The sequence below is a fragment of the Strigops habroptila genome, chromosome 5 (assembly GCF_004027225.2).
Source record: "Strigops habroptila isolate Jane chromosome 5, bStrHab1.2.pri, whole genome shotgun sequence".
NCBI classification, from domain to species: Eukaryota; Metazoa; Chordata; class Aves; order Psittaciformes; family Psittacidae; genus Strigops; species Strigops habroptila.
Window position 1 is genome coordinate 59,106,811 of NC_044281.2, and position 14,978 is coordinate 59,121,788.

At 62.7% G+C, this 14,978-nt stretch overlaps 1 protein-coding gene across 15 annotated transcripts in view; it reads right to left on the reverse strand.

The window, feature by feature from the left end:
- Window positions 1-14,978, reverse strand: part of TNS1 (tensin 1) — a 68,790-nt gene that overhangs the window by 40,091 nt on the left and 13,721 nt on the right. For 11 of the 15 annotated variants that reach the window (XM_030488468.1, XM_030488467.1, XM_030488478.1 and 8 more), the window contains exons 4-8: window positions 6,329-6,367; window positions 4,134-4,175; window positions 1,324-1,373; window positions 821-992; window positions 404-454 (exon numbers count right to left, since the gene is read on the reverse strand). In XM_030488468.1, the coding sequence (XP_030344328.1) occupies window positions 404-454; window positions 821-992; window positions 1,324-1,373; window positions 4,134-4,175; window positions 6,329-6,367 (354 nt within the window). Of the gene's footprint in view, window positions 1-403; window positions 455-820; window positions 993-1,323; window positions 1,374-4,133; window positions 4,176-6,328; window positions 6,368-14,148; window positions 14,365-14,978 lie in introns of those variants that run through there. The other 4 variants (XM_030488476.1, XM_030488473.1, XM_030488475.1 and 1 more) reach the window with 3 other exon arrangements.

The following is a 14,978-nucleotide window of genomic DNA, read 5'->3' on the forward strand; positions in this document are numbered from 1 at the left end:
GGGCACGTACGCAGGGTGGGCACCAGGGCGCTATCCTGACATACCCTTCCCAGCCTCTCCCCCAACCCTGCATCCCCCTGCCCAGACCCCTGCCCTGGGGAGGCCAGCAGGGTCCTAGGTCCCCCCCAGGTCCTGCATGGTGACGGGGATGGGGACAATGCCTTAGAGAGATCTCCAAGAGGCCCCAACACCCAGGTTTGGGCTGAGGCTGGGGGCAGTTGAGATCCCAGAAACTCATTGGGAAGGCCCAGTGCTTTCATCTGGGCTTTCCCTGCTCTGCTCCTCCACCAGCTGGGTGGGATAGAAAGGGTGGCTGTTGCTCTCCAAAACAGCATGCAGCAGGGTGCTGGTCCCACAGACAGCCTTGCCCCGAGCTCCTCTGCTCCTCGCAGCTCTGACCCACCTTGGGGTGAAGTTTGCTGACATCATTTCTTCGCTCAGAGAGGTTGAAAAGCTTTGGGGAAGAGGAAAGATAAAGTGAGGGGACACACTTCCTCCCTCACTGCCACCTCTCACCTCTTCCTCACCCCAGAGCCTCCCCAAATCCCCCCCATGAAAGGCTTCCACAGACAAATTAAGCAGAGTAATGCCTTGCCACAGGACAACTCAATGGCCAAAAACCCCTAGGGGGACAAAAGGGTCTGGAAAGCTTCAAGGAAGGAAAAAAATCCATGTGCCTTAGTGCAAAGATCCCCCTCACCAGAGTCAAGCACAGGTGGAGACAAGGATGCAGTACCCATACCCTGTAGCCCCTTATCCCCAGGGCCTGAGCACCCCAGCCCTCTCCCCAGCCCGGCAGGGATCCAGCCGTGCCTCTCACCACATAGTTGTCCCCGTGCTTGGACTTCAGCATGTGGGCCACCTCGCGGAGGTTGCTGCAGAAGCTCTGCTCCTCGGCCGTGCTGGGGTAGGAGACGGCAATGATCCGCTCCGTGATGTACACCAGGTCCAGCTCGCAGCTGCTCTCCATGGCCGCCGTCAGGCTCATGCTCCTGGGCAAAGGAGGGGGCTGCTGTCAGGACACGGCGTGGGAAGGGGACACAGTGACCCTTCCCCACCCTGCACCGCCCCAGGGGTTAGGCGAGACAGGCTGGGACACGTGGGGACGCAGCAGCAGGTCTGCCCACAGCCTTTCCCCTGCTCTCAGCCCCCTTAGGGTGTCACGGGGACCCAAAGTTGGGGATGGTGGATCATAACCCCTGTGTCTTCTCCATGGGAAGCATCTCCCAGCTGCAGCACATCTGGAGAAACAATGTGTTGGCAGGGGAGGGAGGGGAGGTTCAGGTCACGAGAAGGGGAAACTGAGGCATCTAAGGCATCTACCTGGATGTTTTGCGGCGTGACTGCCCACTCCTGGGGGATTTCGTGGCATCCTAAAGAACCAGAGAGGAAAAGTGAGTCACTACCCTGACCCAGCCCGCAGCCAGCACAGGGGTCCTGCTAGAGCCGGGTGTGATGATGCTGCTGGAGCATCCCACCCTGCTGACACTACACTGCACACCGTAACACCCCCAAAACATTGCTGCCTCCAAATGCCACCCACTAAGCATCCCGGTGGCACCAAACACCTTGACAGTGCTATCATGCCCCCACCATGGCTATGAACAAAACTCAGCTCTCACAACCCCAGCGCAGCTGGGATCAGCCACCACAAGCACTGCGGGGCCAGTGCCTTGCCACAGGGCCCCAGAGGGCCTTTGAGGAGGATGCTGGGAGTGAGGGGGACAATCTTAAGCATGTCATGAGTTGCTCCAGTCTCAGCCAGGCTCCAAGCACACACCTCGAAGGATGGAGCAGCTCTGGCCCTGCCTGGAGCAGTGGCAGGTCCGCTGCCCGAGCAGCGGCGAGGAGCCAGCCAGGCACCACGGTTTGCTTTGGCCTCAGCTCCGCGGAGCCAAGCGCCGGGAGGAAATGTTTGAGCTCTCAGAGCAGGAAACTTCTATTTATGCATGTTCTCTGGCCTCGAGAATTTCATCTGCAGTCGGTTTGCGCACTGACTTCGTGACCTCAGCCGAAAAACAAAGCAAGGTTTCCAAAAAAAACCGCTAAGGAAAAACACACTCACACCTCATTAGTTTTAGTATCTCCAGCTAATAAGCAGGAGTCATTTAAAGACTCATCTCGTGCAGGCAGCATGTTCCGAGCCCTGAAGGATCCAGAAACAAGAGATGCACCCTGCAGCCGGCTCCCAATATGTCGCTTTTGTCCCTGGAGCTGCAGGACCTGCTGCCACCCTCCTCAGGGCTGTGGTATCCAGCAACCAGCATGCTGCAAGCCATGGGATGAGGTGAGAGAGGCTTCCCCATCGGCCTTCACCCCCCCAAACAGTCCCAGGGGTGCTCCCACAGGCTGCTGCTGTCACCCTCCGTCAGCCTCATGTCCCCCATCAAGGTCAGGCTGCTCGGTGGAGCGGAGCTGGGCTCAGGCTCAGCTGAGGACAACCACCTCCCCTCTCAGCTGAAGCCACTGCAGGAGGTGGCAGCCCTGCCCAAGTGCCTGAGGGTGCTCAGGCAGCAGTGGCGATACCCCCCAGGTTCTCCTCAGGGTGCCTCACATCTGCTCCCCCCAGAAACCCCCCAGCATTGCTGGAGTTAAAAACACAGCAAAAAGAAAGAGCAAAACACATTAAAAACCAGAGCAAAAAGAAGGAGTTAAAGCAAAAAGAGAGGTAAAATCTTCCTAGGCAGAGCAGGGTGCATGGAGCAAGCTTGAAGCCAAGCATGGGCTCATCCCTGCGTCATCCAATGGTGACCAGGACAGGATCCTGACCGTGGGCTCTGCTCTGCTCCAAACCCCCACAGCAGCTGGGGTCCCCCACCTGCACTCACCAGGGGAGCCCCATCAGCCCCTGTCATCCCACCCAACCACAGCACCCTCCCAATTAGCAGCCTTGCCTGACAGAGGAGCTGACACAGGGCAACTGGGCAACTCCCCCCTCTCCTGCATGAGAAAACTGAGGCACAGAAGGGTAAGCAAGCTGCGCAGAGACCCTCTCCCTCTCCATACCTTAACGGTGGTGAGACCCTTGCTAATCCATTTCCACGGCATGGTGGCTCTGCTCCTGGCACCCTCCCAGCCCGGGGGAGCGGGTGCCGGTGGCCAGGGCCCTCCAGCGTACCCTGAACTAGCAGGAGCCCCCCGGGCTCTGCCCCGCTCCCCCCCAGTCTAACGGCAGCCGCTGCTGCCTCCACCACCAGCCCAAGGAGAGTCAGCCCGCTATCAGCTGATAGGAGCAAGCGCTCACGTTAGTAAACACTCCTGCCTGCTGCCGGGCTGGGAGACCACAGAAAGGTTCCCTCTGGAGCAGAGACCCCAGCCAAGCCAGTACGTCCCAGTCCAGCCCAGCATGCAGCAGGCTGGTCCCAGCCATGCTGGGCTGAAAACCCTGCTGCCAGCCCCATGAAGCATCTGCCTCCCAGACCCAGGCTGGCTCAGCATGGCCCCAGGCTCTGAGCAGTACCTGAAACCCACAGGTCCCTTCTGTGATGCCAGGCTACAGAAATACCAGGAAGCTTCCCCAAAAGAGAGCAAAGCCAGCAGAGGGGAATCCTGACTGTCCCGATAGATTTTTCTAGTTGTGGATGCTCTTTCTCCAGTTCGGAGAGGCATTGGAAACATATCCTGGACAACCAAAGGGATGGGGCAAAGCTGGCTTCCAGGTGAGGAGGGCTTTCACCCGCTTTCTCGTGGGAACTGCTCTGCCTCCATCTCTCAGGTCCCAGCCACAGCACACAGGGAGGCCAGCAAGCTGGCTGCGGGCAGGGGGAAGCCGTCCGCGTTGACTTTGGCACTGTGTTTGTCTACACTGTCTTAGAAATTTCATGTCCACAGATTAAATAACATATCCCCAGCTCCAAGACAGGAAAGCTGGCTTTGCGGCAAAAGCCCCAGCCCCCCCTCCACTGGGCTCTGCCACCAACCCTGGGCACCTTCCTTGGCCTTTGGCATGGCCGTCATCACTGTGGCTGCCAGGGAAGTAGGGCTGGGGTATCCTAGGAATGCTGGGGGACTATGGGGGCATCCCAGGCTGAGGGATTTTGGCTGCGGAGGGTGCTTGTGGCAATGGGACAGGCACAAAGGGACTCCCCAGGAGGTCTCAAGACAGGTCAGCCTCCACGGCTGGTAGCACTTACCAGGGTATCTACCTGCTTCGTGATGCTCTCCCCCGGGGATGGCTGCAAGCAGGCAGGAGAAGGGGAGGGTGAGAAAAAGGCAAGCGAGAGAGAAGGAGAGAGATTGAGAGACATGCACACACAGAGCAGGGGCTAGGGTCAAAAGTTCCTCCTGGGCTATTTCTGGCCCTTCCTAGGAAATGCACCACGGTCCCATTTCCTTCCCTGCCTGCCAACATGTCCGCTCTTCCTAAAGGTCGTGAATCCCTCGAAATCCAAGCATGGAGACGGGGCAGCGCTCAGGTACAAGGATGCTGCATCCTGCCTCCTGGCAGCTGTCCCCCATGCTGGACCACTGTTGTGGATGGGGAACGCTCAGCTGAACCCTGTGCCTGCTCCATGACAGGCACCTGATGCCCCCCACACCTCCAGGTTCCCATCCGGATCCCCATGGCCAGACCCCACAGCCAGGAGGTAAACAACAGGCGAGCCCGGCACGGCCCCACACCCAGCCTAGCCGCCAGCCACTGGCAGGCCCAGCTCCCCAAGATAAACCTGCCCCTCAGGGCCAGAGAAGAACCCCAGCGGGAGCGGAGCAGGGATCTGAGATGCTCAAAAAAGGGGCAGACTTGGTGACACACCACTGGAGTCCACAGAGACCTCTGAAATGGGGCTGGAGAAAGGAATTAACTTCCCAGGGTTGGGGCAGAGTGTCCAGACTCCAAATATAGGGAGCAGGGCACAGATACCTCTGCCTGGGGACAGCTGGCTGGGGTGCCTGGTGGTGGTGCAGCAAACGGACTCAGCTGGGTGGCTTACAGGGGTCTTGGGACCAGGGGGATGGAGGAGAGCCCCAAGACCAGGCTGCTCTGGTCCTGGCAGCAGGGCCAGGGCTGCCATTTCCAGCCATGGGACAGAGCAAACCCCTTTCGATTTCCTCTCAAAGCCACAATTAACGGTCCCAGCTCAGAGCCAACACGTTTTTGCTGGTGATAAGTGCCCGAGGAGGCTGGCAGGGGCGGGAGGGTGCAAGCAGAGATTAAACCCAGGACAGATAACCACTGTGGGGCTCGGGGGGGGGGCACCATGCTCTGCTTCCACCCCATCCCCTTGCTCACTTGGACTGATGCACTGCCCTCATGAGCTCTCAGGGGGGGCATCCCCAAAACCCACTTTTCAGGCGAGACCCCTGCCCAGCTACAGGGTGCCCAGCCCAGGGCCCCATGGGGGCCACGGCCACCCCAGCACTGGTAGGCTGCCAATCCCAGAGCCAAAACCCTGCCAGGGCCTCCTCTCCCCGGCGCCTGCCCCAGCAAGCCTTGGCACACGTCCGGAGCGAGAAGGAAGGGCGGCCGCGCGGGCCCCGGGCAATGCCAGCCTCCCCGCCGCCACGTGCCTGCTCTGCCTGCCGCCACAGCACGGGCAGGACGGGGATGGGAGGGCTGCGGAGCCAGCAAGATGCTGCCTGCTGGGCACTGCCATGCCACGCTTCCCAAACCTCTGTCCTGGCATGGTCCTGCTCCCAGTGCCATCCCAGTGCCCTGCCGTGGCCCAGAGAAGCATGGCAAACAAGTATGGCTCTGCCCGCCCAGCACCCCCTTGCCTGTCCCCCCAGGATGGGGTGAACCCAGGTGTTTTTCCGGTGTCCATAGAGGACAGGGTGGGAAGTGCAGTGCGTCGCTCTGGCTCCGGCTGCTTCTTAAAGGTCCCCAGGAGGGACAAAAGGGTGACAATAACAAGGGTTGCAAACATGCGACCTTGGGCGCCCTGATTCAAAGGCACATCTGGTAGAGCCATCTCCATGTGTGCAAGGAACAGCCCCAGCTCAGGCCAGGGAGAGGAGGCCCTCAGTGATAGGGGACCCCAGAGCACAGGCTGGTCACATCCCATCTGCCTGCCCCTTGCAGCAACCCTGCAAGCCCCTCTTCCCTGAGGTTCAGCTCAGCTCCAGAAGTCCCATGATGGGGGCTGCCCCAACTCATGCTGCTCAGACGTGGGATGCCCTGCAGCCAGCAAAGCTGGAGGGGCATAGCACCAAAACAGGGGGGTGCCATTAACCCCCAGCACAGGACCCCTGTGGTTTGGGGGCAGGAGACTCACACCCTGAAGCCCCCAGGCAGAGAAAGCCCCATGCCCAGTGCAGAACAGTGTCTGGTCCCACCCAGCATCCCCACAGCCCTGCCTCCACCCACAGCTCACAGCAGGGGGTCACTTACCAGCTCATAGTTGACAGCAGCGGAGCAGGGGGTCACAGCCTGCAAGGAAACAGAAGAGGGCCAGGATTAATCCCTGCAACCAGCATGGGGTTTGGGAAGGGGCCAGGCTGCAGCACCCCTCCATTCCCTGAGCAAACTCAGTGCGTGCCTGCCCAAAGGGGTGACAGGGGTGCCGGTGGCCACGGCCCTGCCGTGCCAGGCAGGAGCACAGGCAGCGTCCCCAGGTCAAGGCTGGGCTCCCTGGGAATGGGAGCAGGCTCGGGGCCATGGGAGTGGTGCCATTCATGCAGGGCCGGGAAGTCCGGGCAGCCCCAGCCCCGGGTGGGCACGGCACAGCACGGCATGGCATGGCATGGCTGCCTGATGCCAAGAGCAGCACCTGGAACAAACCCCAGCCCGGCCTCGTGAGCGCTCCTGCAGCCGCCAGTTGAACAGCCCGGCTATTGTTACCTTAATTACCAGCGGCAATTACTGACAATTAACCTTGGGTTTTGCGTGCACCCCAGCCGGCCGGGAAGCTGCGGCACGCCAGGGTGGGAGCGGCAGCGCCTTGTCTGTCGGTGCCGGGGGCAGCGGGAACAGCAGCTCCAGCACCGCGCTGGGCCGGGGATGCCGGCGGTAGCGGCAGGGTGTGATTTGGAACACTTCGTCCCCTGTGAGCTCCTCCATGTGTCCCCAGGAGCAGTGACCTCCAGCCAGCCATCCCCTGCCACATCCCAGGATCGAGCCAGTCTGCCGAACACCATTCTGCGGCTACTCCCCCACCATGGCAGCACGGGGAAACCCCACATCTCGTCAGCCATAAAAAGCAGGATTTGCCCCAAGGACCCCACTCAGAGCACTCCAATCCCATCCCATCCCAACCCCCACTGGGTGATGCCTAGTGCCTGCTCCATCCCCGGCCGCCAGCCTGTTCCCATCCCTCCTGTTTTCTTCAGGGATTGTTGTTCCTCCTCCTCCCGCTCCCTTCCCCTGCGCATTATTATTATGATTTTATTCTAACGCAGAAACGCTTCCATAAAAGGCCCCTTTCCCTGCCCCGCGGCGCTGGCCCCGCGCCAGCCTCCCTGGAATGTTCTCCGGCAGTGAGCTGCTGCAGACGGGGCCGGCGAGGGCTGTGCTGTGTGCCGTATCCCACACCGTGTCCCGTGCACCGCTGTGCTCTTCCCCCGGGGATGCACAACCAAGGGCCCCTGGCCCCCACCCAGCCCCAGCTCCCGAGGCCGGTGATGGGGGTAGATACACAGCTCCCCCACCACGGGACACACTGGTCCCACAGAAAGGTAGGGTCCATGCCTACCCCTCCTATGCAGTCAGCACCAGGAGATTTGCAGGCTACAAACCTGCTCCTTTGGCTCGAGAAGGCAGAAAATTGGGGTGCCCATGGCTGTATTTCCCTGCCCTAGCGGATCCTCAGATGTCTAATATGGGCTTGTGTTCACCCTACACTGCTCCTCCCATCCACAGGAGACACCAACCCTGCTGTATGGCATGCTCTCATCCCAGAAAGGCAGCTTTACGAGGACTGCAGGAACGTAATGCTGTTTTCAGCTTCCATCCCTCTCTCATGTTTGGCTCAAACATGCCCCAGGTTCAAGCAGAAGAGGGAAGACCCGGCCCCATGCAACAGACCCTTTCCTGGGGAAGCCAAGCTCCTGAGCCAGAGGTGCAGGAGCATCCCTTCTGCTCCATGGGACCAGTGAGAGCATCACACCACACAGGACCACTGCCACCTCCATCCCCAGGGACCCCGGTGCCCTGCGGGGCAGGGAGGGGTGGGAAAGGCGGGGTGACCCGCACACCCCTGGCCCAGGCTTCGTCTTGCCGCAGCAGACACAGCGGCCTTTCTTCTCCCCCCCACCGGTGTTTGCATTCCTGCCGCCCGGCCCCCGCCGCCGCGACCCCACCACCCGGCAGCCCTGCCCAGGAATGCGAGGAACGAGGCGCAGCAGGGCTGCTGCCCACCCCACGGCCCCCCACGGCCCCACAGGTCGCAGCCCCATCCCTCCCAGCAGCCACATCCCGCCAGCCGCTGCCTTGAGACCTGCGTTTTGCCAAGCAGCAGAATCAGTTTCCCAGCGAATGAGGCCCCACGGCCACGACTGGTGGGGACCCTCTGATGTCTCATAACGGATTTGGCACGCGCTGCAGCCTTCCCCTGGAGAGCAGCAACAGGCTCGCTTCACTCATAACCAGCTGTCACCGTATCACTGTACCTAGAGAAACTCAGTGCCCTCAAGATGTCCAAGCCCAGAACTAAACGCCGGACTGGCAAACACCTGACAGCCCCTGGACACATGGCCCCAGGGCACAGCAGCCCATGGGAGCCCTCCTTCACCAAACTCTACCTCGGGCAGCTCAGGGACCCACCGCTGCACCCCAGATCCCTGCCGGGACTTCAGCACCAGCTCACAAGCACTGAGCGAGGCTGGAAGAATGCAGACATCCACCACATACCTGGCGATGAGACACCCCAGAGCCTTCTCCACACTGCAACCAATGCTCACATCTCCCTCCCAAATCCTTCCTCTCCCTCCTCCTCCTCCCTTAGCCAAACAACCCCTGCAGCTGCGGAGGAGCCCAGGGGCATCGTCAGGTCCTGCTCCAGCCAGAGCATCCCCATGGGTTATAGCCCCAGCCTGCAGGATGCCAGTGGGGCTGGTGGGAGACAAACCTCCACGGAGGGGCCCTGCGGTTCAGGAGCAGGCTGGGTCAGTGCAGCACCGGGCACGGGACAGGCTGGTGGAGCGCAGGGGTCCCCCCAGCCCGGCTGCGAGAGCCGGTCGTGAGCTGGCCCGCAGCCCGGCCCGCCCGGCTGCTGGTGGGCGATGCAGGCCCATCTCTGACGCATATCCCTTCCTTTGGGTGGTGGTTTTTGTTTTTCCCTTCCCCAGGAGCTCCGATAAACATTCCCGAGCCGGCCGATATCCGGGCCGGTGCTGACCCTTGCGATGCCGGGAGCAGACGCAGCAACACCTGGCCCAGCGCTCGAGCAGACCCCAGCACGCCAGCGCCACTTCCCATGGGCAGGCACTAAGACACCAGCAAGTCTCCTCCTGGGGCAGGAGACTTGCTATCAAAAGGGGTTTCCTTCGACATCCCGGTCCACCCCACAGCAAGCCAGCATCAGGCAGGCACAGTCCTCCTGGCCCCACTATGCAGAAGAGTTGTGGACCCCAAAAGAGCGGAGCAAGGCACCCTACTCCCTCCAGCCCGCAGGAAGGGCGTCCCCTGTCCAAACCACCCCACGGGCCAGAAACACAGTTGCCAAACAGGATAGTGACTCAGTGGCCAAGTTGGCATCCCATGGGACGACACTAGGGTAGCACCAACACCAACTCAGCCCAAGTCACCCCACGATGAACTTCTTCCATAGCAAGGCCACCTAAGCTCTGTGCCACCCACATCCCAGCTGGGCTGTGCATCACTTCCCCATGCACCCCATAGCTCTCTGTTCACCCTGAGACCCTGCCTCAAGCAAGGCGGGGGGGGTGCCCAGGGACAACCACGGGCCACAGCAACCCCCCAGCCAGCCCCAAAGCCCTTACCCTGGTCATGAGCCCCACCGCAGCCTCCAAGCCCTGCCAAACCCCCTCTTAGCCATAGTGTGGGGCAGAGCTGGACCCCCGCTCTGACATTTCACAGCAGAAGGCACTTCAAGGGGACAGACTGAAGCCACCAAGTTGAGGTGTCAGGGAAGGTTCTCCCCTCTCCAGCACCCCTGTTTCCCCCTTCCTGGTGGGATCAGCTGCAGCATCCTTTTCTCCCCTCAGCCATAAGAATCTATAGGGTCCAGGCTTAGTGCCCCTGCAGCCACCCCATTCCCCTGCCTGGGCATGAAGTCCCCCCAGCCCACACCACATGCTGCCTGCTCCTGCCCTCACATTTCTCGCAGCTCTGGCAAATCTCCTGTTTATGCAACAAGTCCCCGGCGGGAGGACAGCATGTTTCCATCCGCACCCGCTCCCCCCTGGCCCCAGCTCCACCCTGCCGGCACAGCCCCAGCACACCAGGCACAGGGCGGCCATATGGAATCCCAGCTCCCCGGCACAAGGGTCCCAGGGAGGGGGCAGCACCCCAGCACCACGCAGCCCCTCTCTGCCCCCACCAGCACTCAGGGCTCTGCTGCTTTTAGGGTTTCTCCTCTCGGGGGGGTGGGCAGCTGTGCTGAAAGGCAGGGGAGCGGCTTGGCCGGCAGCTCCGGGTGAGTCAGGCTGGGCTGACGCCGGGGCATGGAGGTCTCACAGCTCCCAGGCTTCCCTCTGAGCATCCCTGTCCCGCCCCGCAGCTGGACCAGGACTGTCACCACACCATCCCCTCTGTGCTGGGATGCCTGGCAGCACCCGTGCCAGGGCACAGACCGCGGGACTGCCCTGCCCCTGCATTGCCCAAGAGATGCTGGTGATACCCGGGTAGGGTACTGCAGAGCAAAGAGCCAACAACGCACCAGGGATGTCCCCGAAGCTGGGATGGACCCTATCCCCTCTGTGCCTCCTCTCCAGTATGTCCCCAGGGAGCCGCCCCATGGCCCATCCCCGCCAGGCAGGCGGCAGCAGGGCCAGGAGAGAGGTCACCCAGTGCACCCAGCCCTGCAGATCGGAGTTGAGATACCACCGGGGACACCAGCCGCTCCACCCTGCAGTGGCCCTGGGGCCACCACTGGCACCCCAACGCACCCACAGCACAGCCAGGAGGGTGATGGCCCCCTGCTGCCCACAGCCAGCCAGGTCAGCAGCCCTGGCATGGGGAGAACAGGACAGGGAAGACAATGCACAGGGAACCCTCTTAAGGGTTGCGACGGAGGCAGCACCACCAAAATAGCCCTGGTTGGAACCCAAATAAGGGCAGGTCCCGGCTCCAGGCCGCTTTGAGCAATCGGCCTCAGGGTTGCCAAGTGCCGACTAGGGGAAGGGGGAGAAAGTAGCGCCCCAGGGCCTGTTTTGGGGGGACAAAGGGGGCTTTGGGTGTCAGGAAGGGGACAGAGGTGCCTCCACATGTCCAGGACAGGGGCTGATCCTGCTCTGCCAGCAGGCACTGCCTCAGCACGGGCCTGGCCACAGGCAGGGATGTGCTGAGCTCCAGTGCCTAAAAAGGCAACATCTGCAGGCACCAGGTCTGGATCCAGCCCTGCGGGCCAGCGCGTGCCTGCCTGGCACTGGCCCCACAGCCCCAGCCATGCTCTGCCACCCATGGGTGCTGCCACCCTGCTGTGGGGACACCCCACTGCAGGGACAGCCCTCACCCTGGTCCAGCCAGCCTGCCCCAAGGGAGAGTGCGGGGTCACTACCCCCTTGCACCCAGCCTGCCGCGAAAAGAGGGCATGAGGGTCCCTTCCCCCCCCCCATCAACACCCCCTCAAGTACCAAGCTGCCCACCAGGATTAGCCGGGAATCACACTAGGATTAGCTGGGACACTGTGCTGCAGGGGGCTTCACCAGGATTAGTCCATATACAGGTTCTTACATGGGATTGCTCCAGGCGTGGATTCTTAAATGGGATCGGCAGCAACTGGATTCTCACCCGAGATTGGTCAGTGCATGGATTCTCATGCGGGATTGGCTAGCACATGGATTCTTAGATAGGATTAGTCAACACACAGATTCTAACACAGGATTGGTCAATATGTGGATTCTGACAAAGGATTGGTCAGAGCACTGATTCTCCGCAGGATTGGTCAGAGCAGTGATTCCCACAAAGATTGGTCAGCGCATGGATTCTCACATGGGACTGGTCAACAAATGGATCCTGACAAGGGAATTGGCTGGAGAATGGGCACTCATGTGGAACTGGCCAGCACACTGGCCTGTAAGTAGGTGGGCTGACTGCTTGTGCCCTATGGTGAGTCCGGGGGGGGGCTGTTCTTTGGCAGATCCTCTCTGCCATGCTGGTGGAGCATCAGCAACCCCCATTCCTAGGCATAAGGACGCTACTGCAGGCTCTGGGCTGCCCCATGACACCAGGGGTACCTGCTAGTGCCTGTGGGGCTGTGACCCACCTCAAATGGTGTTCGTGGTGCCAAAATAAACCCTGGCTGCTCCAGGTAGTCTATGCCCCCCGGCACCAAGCCCCTGGGCTCCCCTCATGGGGCAAAGCCCCAAGCAGATGGAGACGGAGGTCAGTGCTGTGCCTCCACCCCATAGGATGAAGCCAAATATGCTGCGGTGAAGCTGAACTATGGAGCAGCACCCTCAAAACTGGTGTCCCCCATCTGTAATGTCAGAAGGGAGAAGCAGAGATGAAGCTGCTCCCCCTCAACCAGGGGCCGAGCCATGGGGTTGCTCTTCTCACTGCACCCCAACACTCAGCAGGGCAGCTCCAGAGCTGACTGGGGGGCTGCCAGCACTGTGACAGGATGCCACAGTGATGGGCTGCACAAGGCCAAGCGTAGGACAGTGGCAAAGCAAGCAGGAGTGTGGCCCAAGGCAGGCAGAGCTCTCTTGCCCCCTAAGTAACTCAGAGTGCAAATGGACCCCTTGGCTCAGGACCCTAAAAGGGGGAAATGGGAGGGAACAGCCCCAAGGCACAGCACCCTGCCTGGGGTGGGGGAGAGCAGCCCCGCAGGGCGACAGGAGCCCTGCCCTTCCTGGAACAGGGGCCAGCAGGAACACTGACAGAGGCTTCATTAGAGACAGCGCAGCTCGGGCTCATTTTCTCATGACCCGCTTTCCCCGGGGCTGTCACCCCCAGGGATGGCTTCAGGTTCCCGGCAGGACACGCGCAGCCCTCCCAGTGCTACCACGCTGTAGGGACAACGGGTGCCTGCTCGGGCTCCCACCCAGCACTGGTCACAGAACAGATGGCCCTCCAGCACCCTCAATGAGGACCAGGGGGGGTCGCAGCCACTGTCACACCCCTGTCCATGCCAGCTGCTCCCCAGCACCCCATGGAGTCAGCAGTCCCGCACCGGGGGCCGATTCTGACGCCGAGCGGGACCAGGCGCCCCGGGAACGGAGCAGTTCTCTGTTTTCTCTTGTTTTCCCCTTAAAACTAGGAGGGCTGATGCCTTGCTCAGCCGTTTCCTCTCCCAGGAGCACAGCCCAAAAACATCTGCGCCGGGACATGCCCTGCCGGATTTAACCCTCTGCGGGCCCGGCGGCGCCGGGGGGCCGGGGGGTCCCTGCCCGGGACGGCGGGGGGTGCACCCGCCGGGGCTGCCGGGCTCCTCGCCACTCATTAACCCGGGTTTAACCATTGACGGTCCCGCGGCGGGACCGGGCGAGGGGGGTTAACCCATGGGCTGCCAGCGTGTCCCGGCCCCGGGGCTGCCCCTCCCGTGTCGCCCACCCCGGGGTGACAGGCACCCGCCCGGCATCGCCCGCCCGGCATCGCCCGCCCGGCCGCGGGGCGGGAGCGGGGCGCCGGGGGAGGTCCCCGCTTTCCCGCGCAGCCCTCGCTCCCCGGGGACAGGTCCCTGCGTGCTCGGGAAGGGACGCGAACCCCAGCGCCTGTGTCCCCCCATCCCGGACACCCCGCGGGTCATCGGTGGGGAGGGGGACACGGGGAGCACGGCCCCCCCCGCCCCGAGCCGCTCACAGCTCCCAGCCAGCAGCAAACCGACCCGAGCCCCCTCCTCAAATACCTCTCCCTGCGAGCACCGCATTGCCCGCTCCAAGCCCCCCCGCACCCCGAGACCCTCTCTGGGGAACGACAGCTGGGACCCCCCAAGACGAGGGGGGACAACCCCCCCCAAACACGCACCACCCCATCACCGCTCGGGTGTCACGCGTGTCCCCCGCCCCCTGAAGAGATGCCACCCCCCGCAGCACACGCACGCCCCCAGGGGGGATGGGGACCCCCCTGCCCTCGCTGCCCGCCCGTACCTGGTTCATGACGCTCCCGAAATCCATCCGGGGTCTCGCCTGCCTACATCCGAAAGGGACGGCAGCGCTGCCTCACCTGGCCCGGGGGGCGCGGGGGGCGGCCAGGGGGCCGGGGGGGGGGCAGGCGGGAGCCCGGCGTCGCCCGGGCGGGCGGGCAGGCGTGAAGGCAGACTGCAGGCAGAGCCCCCCTCCCTCCCCGGGCCAAGCCTGGAGAAGGAAGGAAGGAAGGACGGAGGGAGGAGGGAGGGGAGGGAAGGAGGGGGAGAGCCGAAGGGTTTCGCTCCCCGCAAGCGGGACCCCGGCGATGGAGGGGCGCAGGGGGGTCCCGCCGGCCGCCCCTCCCCTCCGCACCCCCGGGGCAGCCGGGGACTGGGGAGCCCGGGGGCGCCGGCCCCGGCCCTGGGGAGGAAGGGGGTCCCGGGCGGCTTTTTCCACCACTCCCCTCTCTCCTCTCGCTCCTTCTCCCTCTTTCTTCTCCTTTTCCCTCTCTCCCCAGCTGCACGGCGCGCTCCAAGTCCAGCCCTGCTCCGCTCCCCTCGCCTCCCCCAAAAACGCCCTTAAAGGCAACCAGGAGCCCGACTTGGGCAGCTGGCCCTGGGTGAGGGGTACCAGCAAGCGGGCAGACACCTCCCCAAGAACAATACCCCCCAACACCTCCCCCGCATCCCCTTGCAGAGCGCCTCGCACCCCGTGCTGAGGGGCTGCGGCAGGCGATGGGGCGCAGCGGGGTCGGAGCCTTATCGCCCCGCGTGACGCCACCAGTGTCCCAGTGCCCTTGGCGGGGGGGGGGATGGCAGGGACAGGGCTATGGGGCCCTTCTTGGGGCCTTT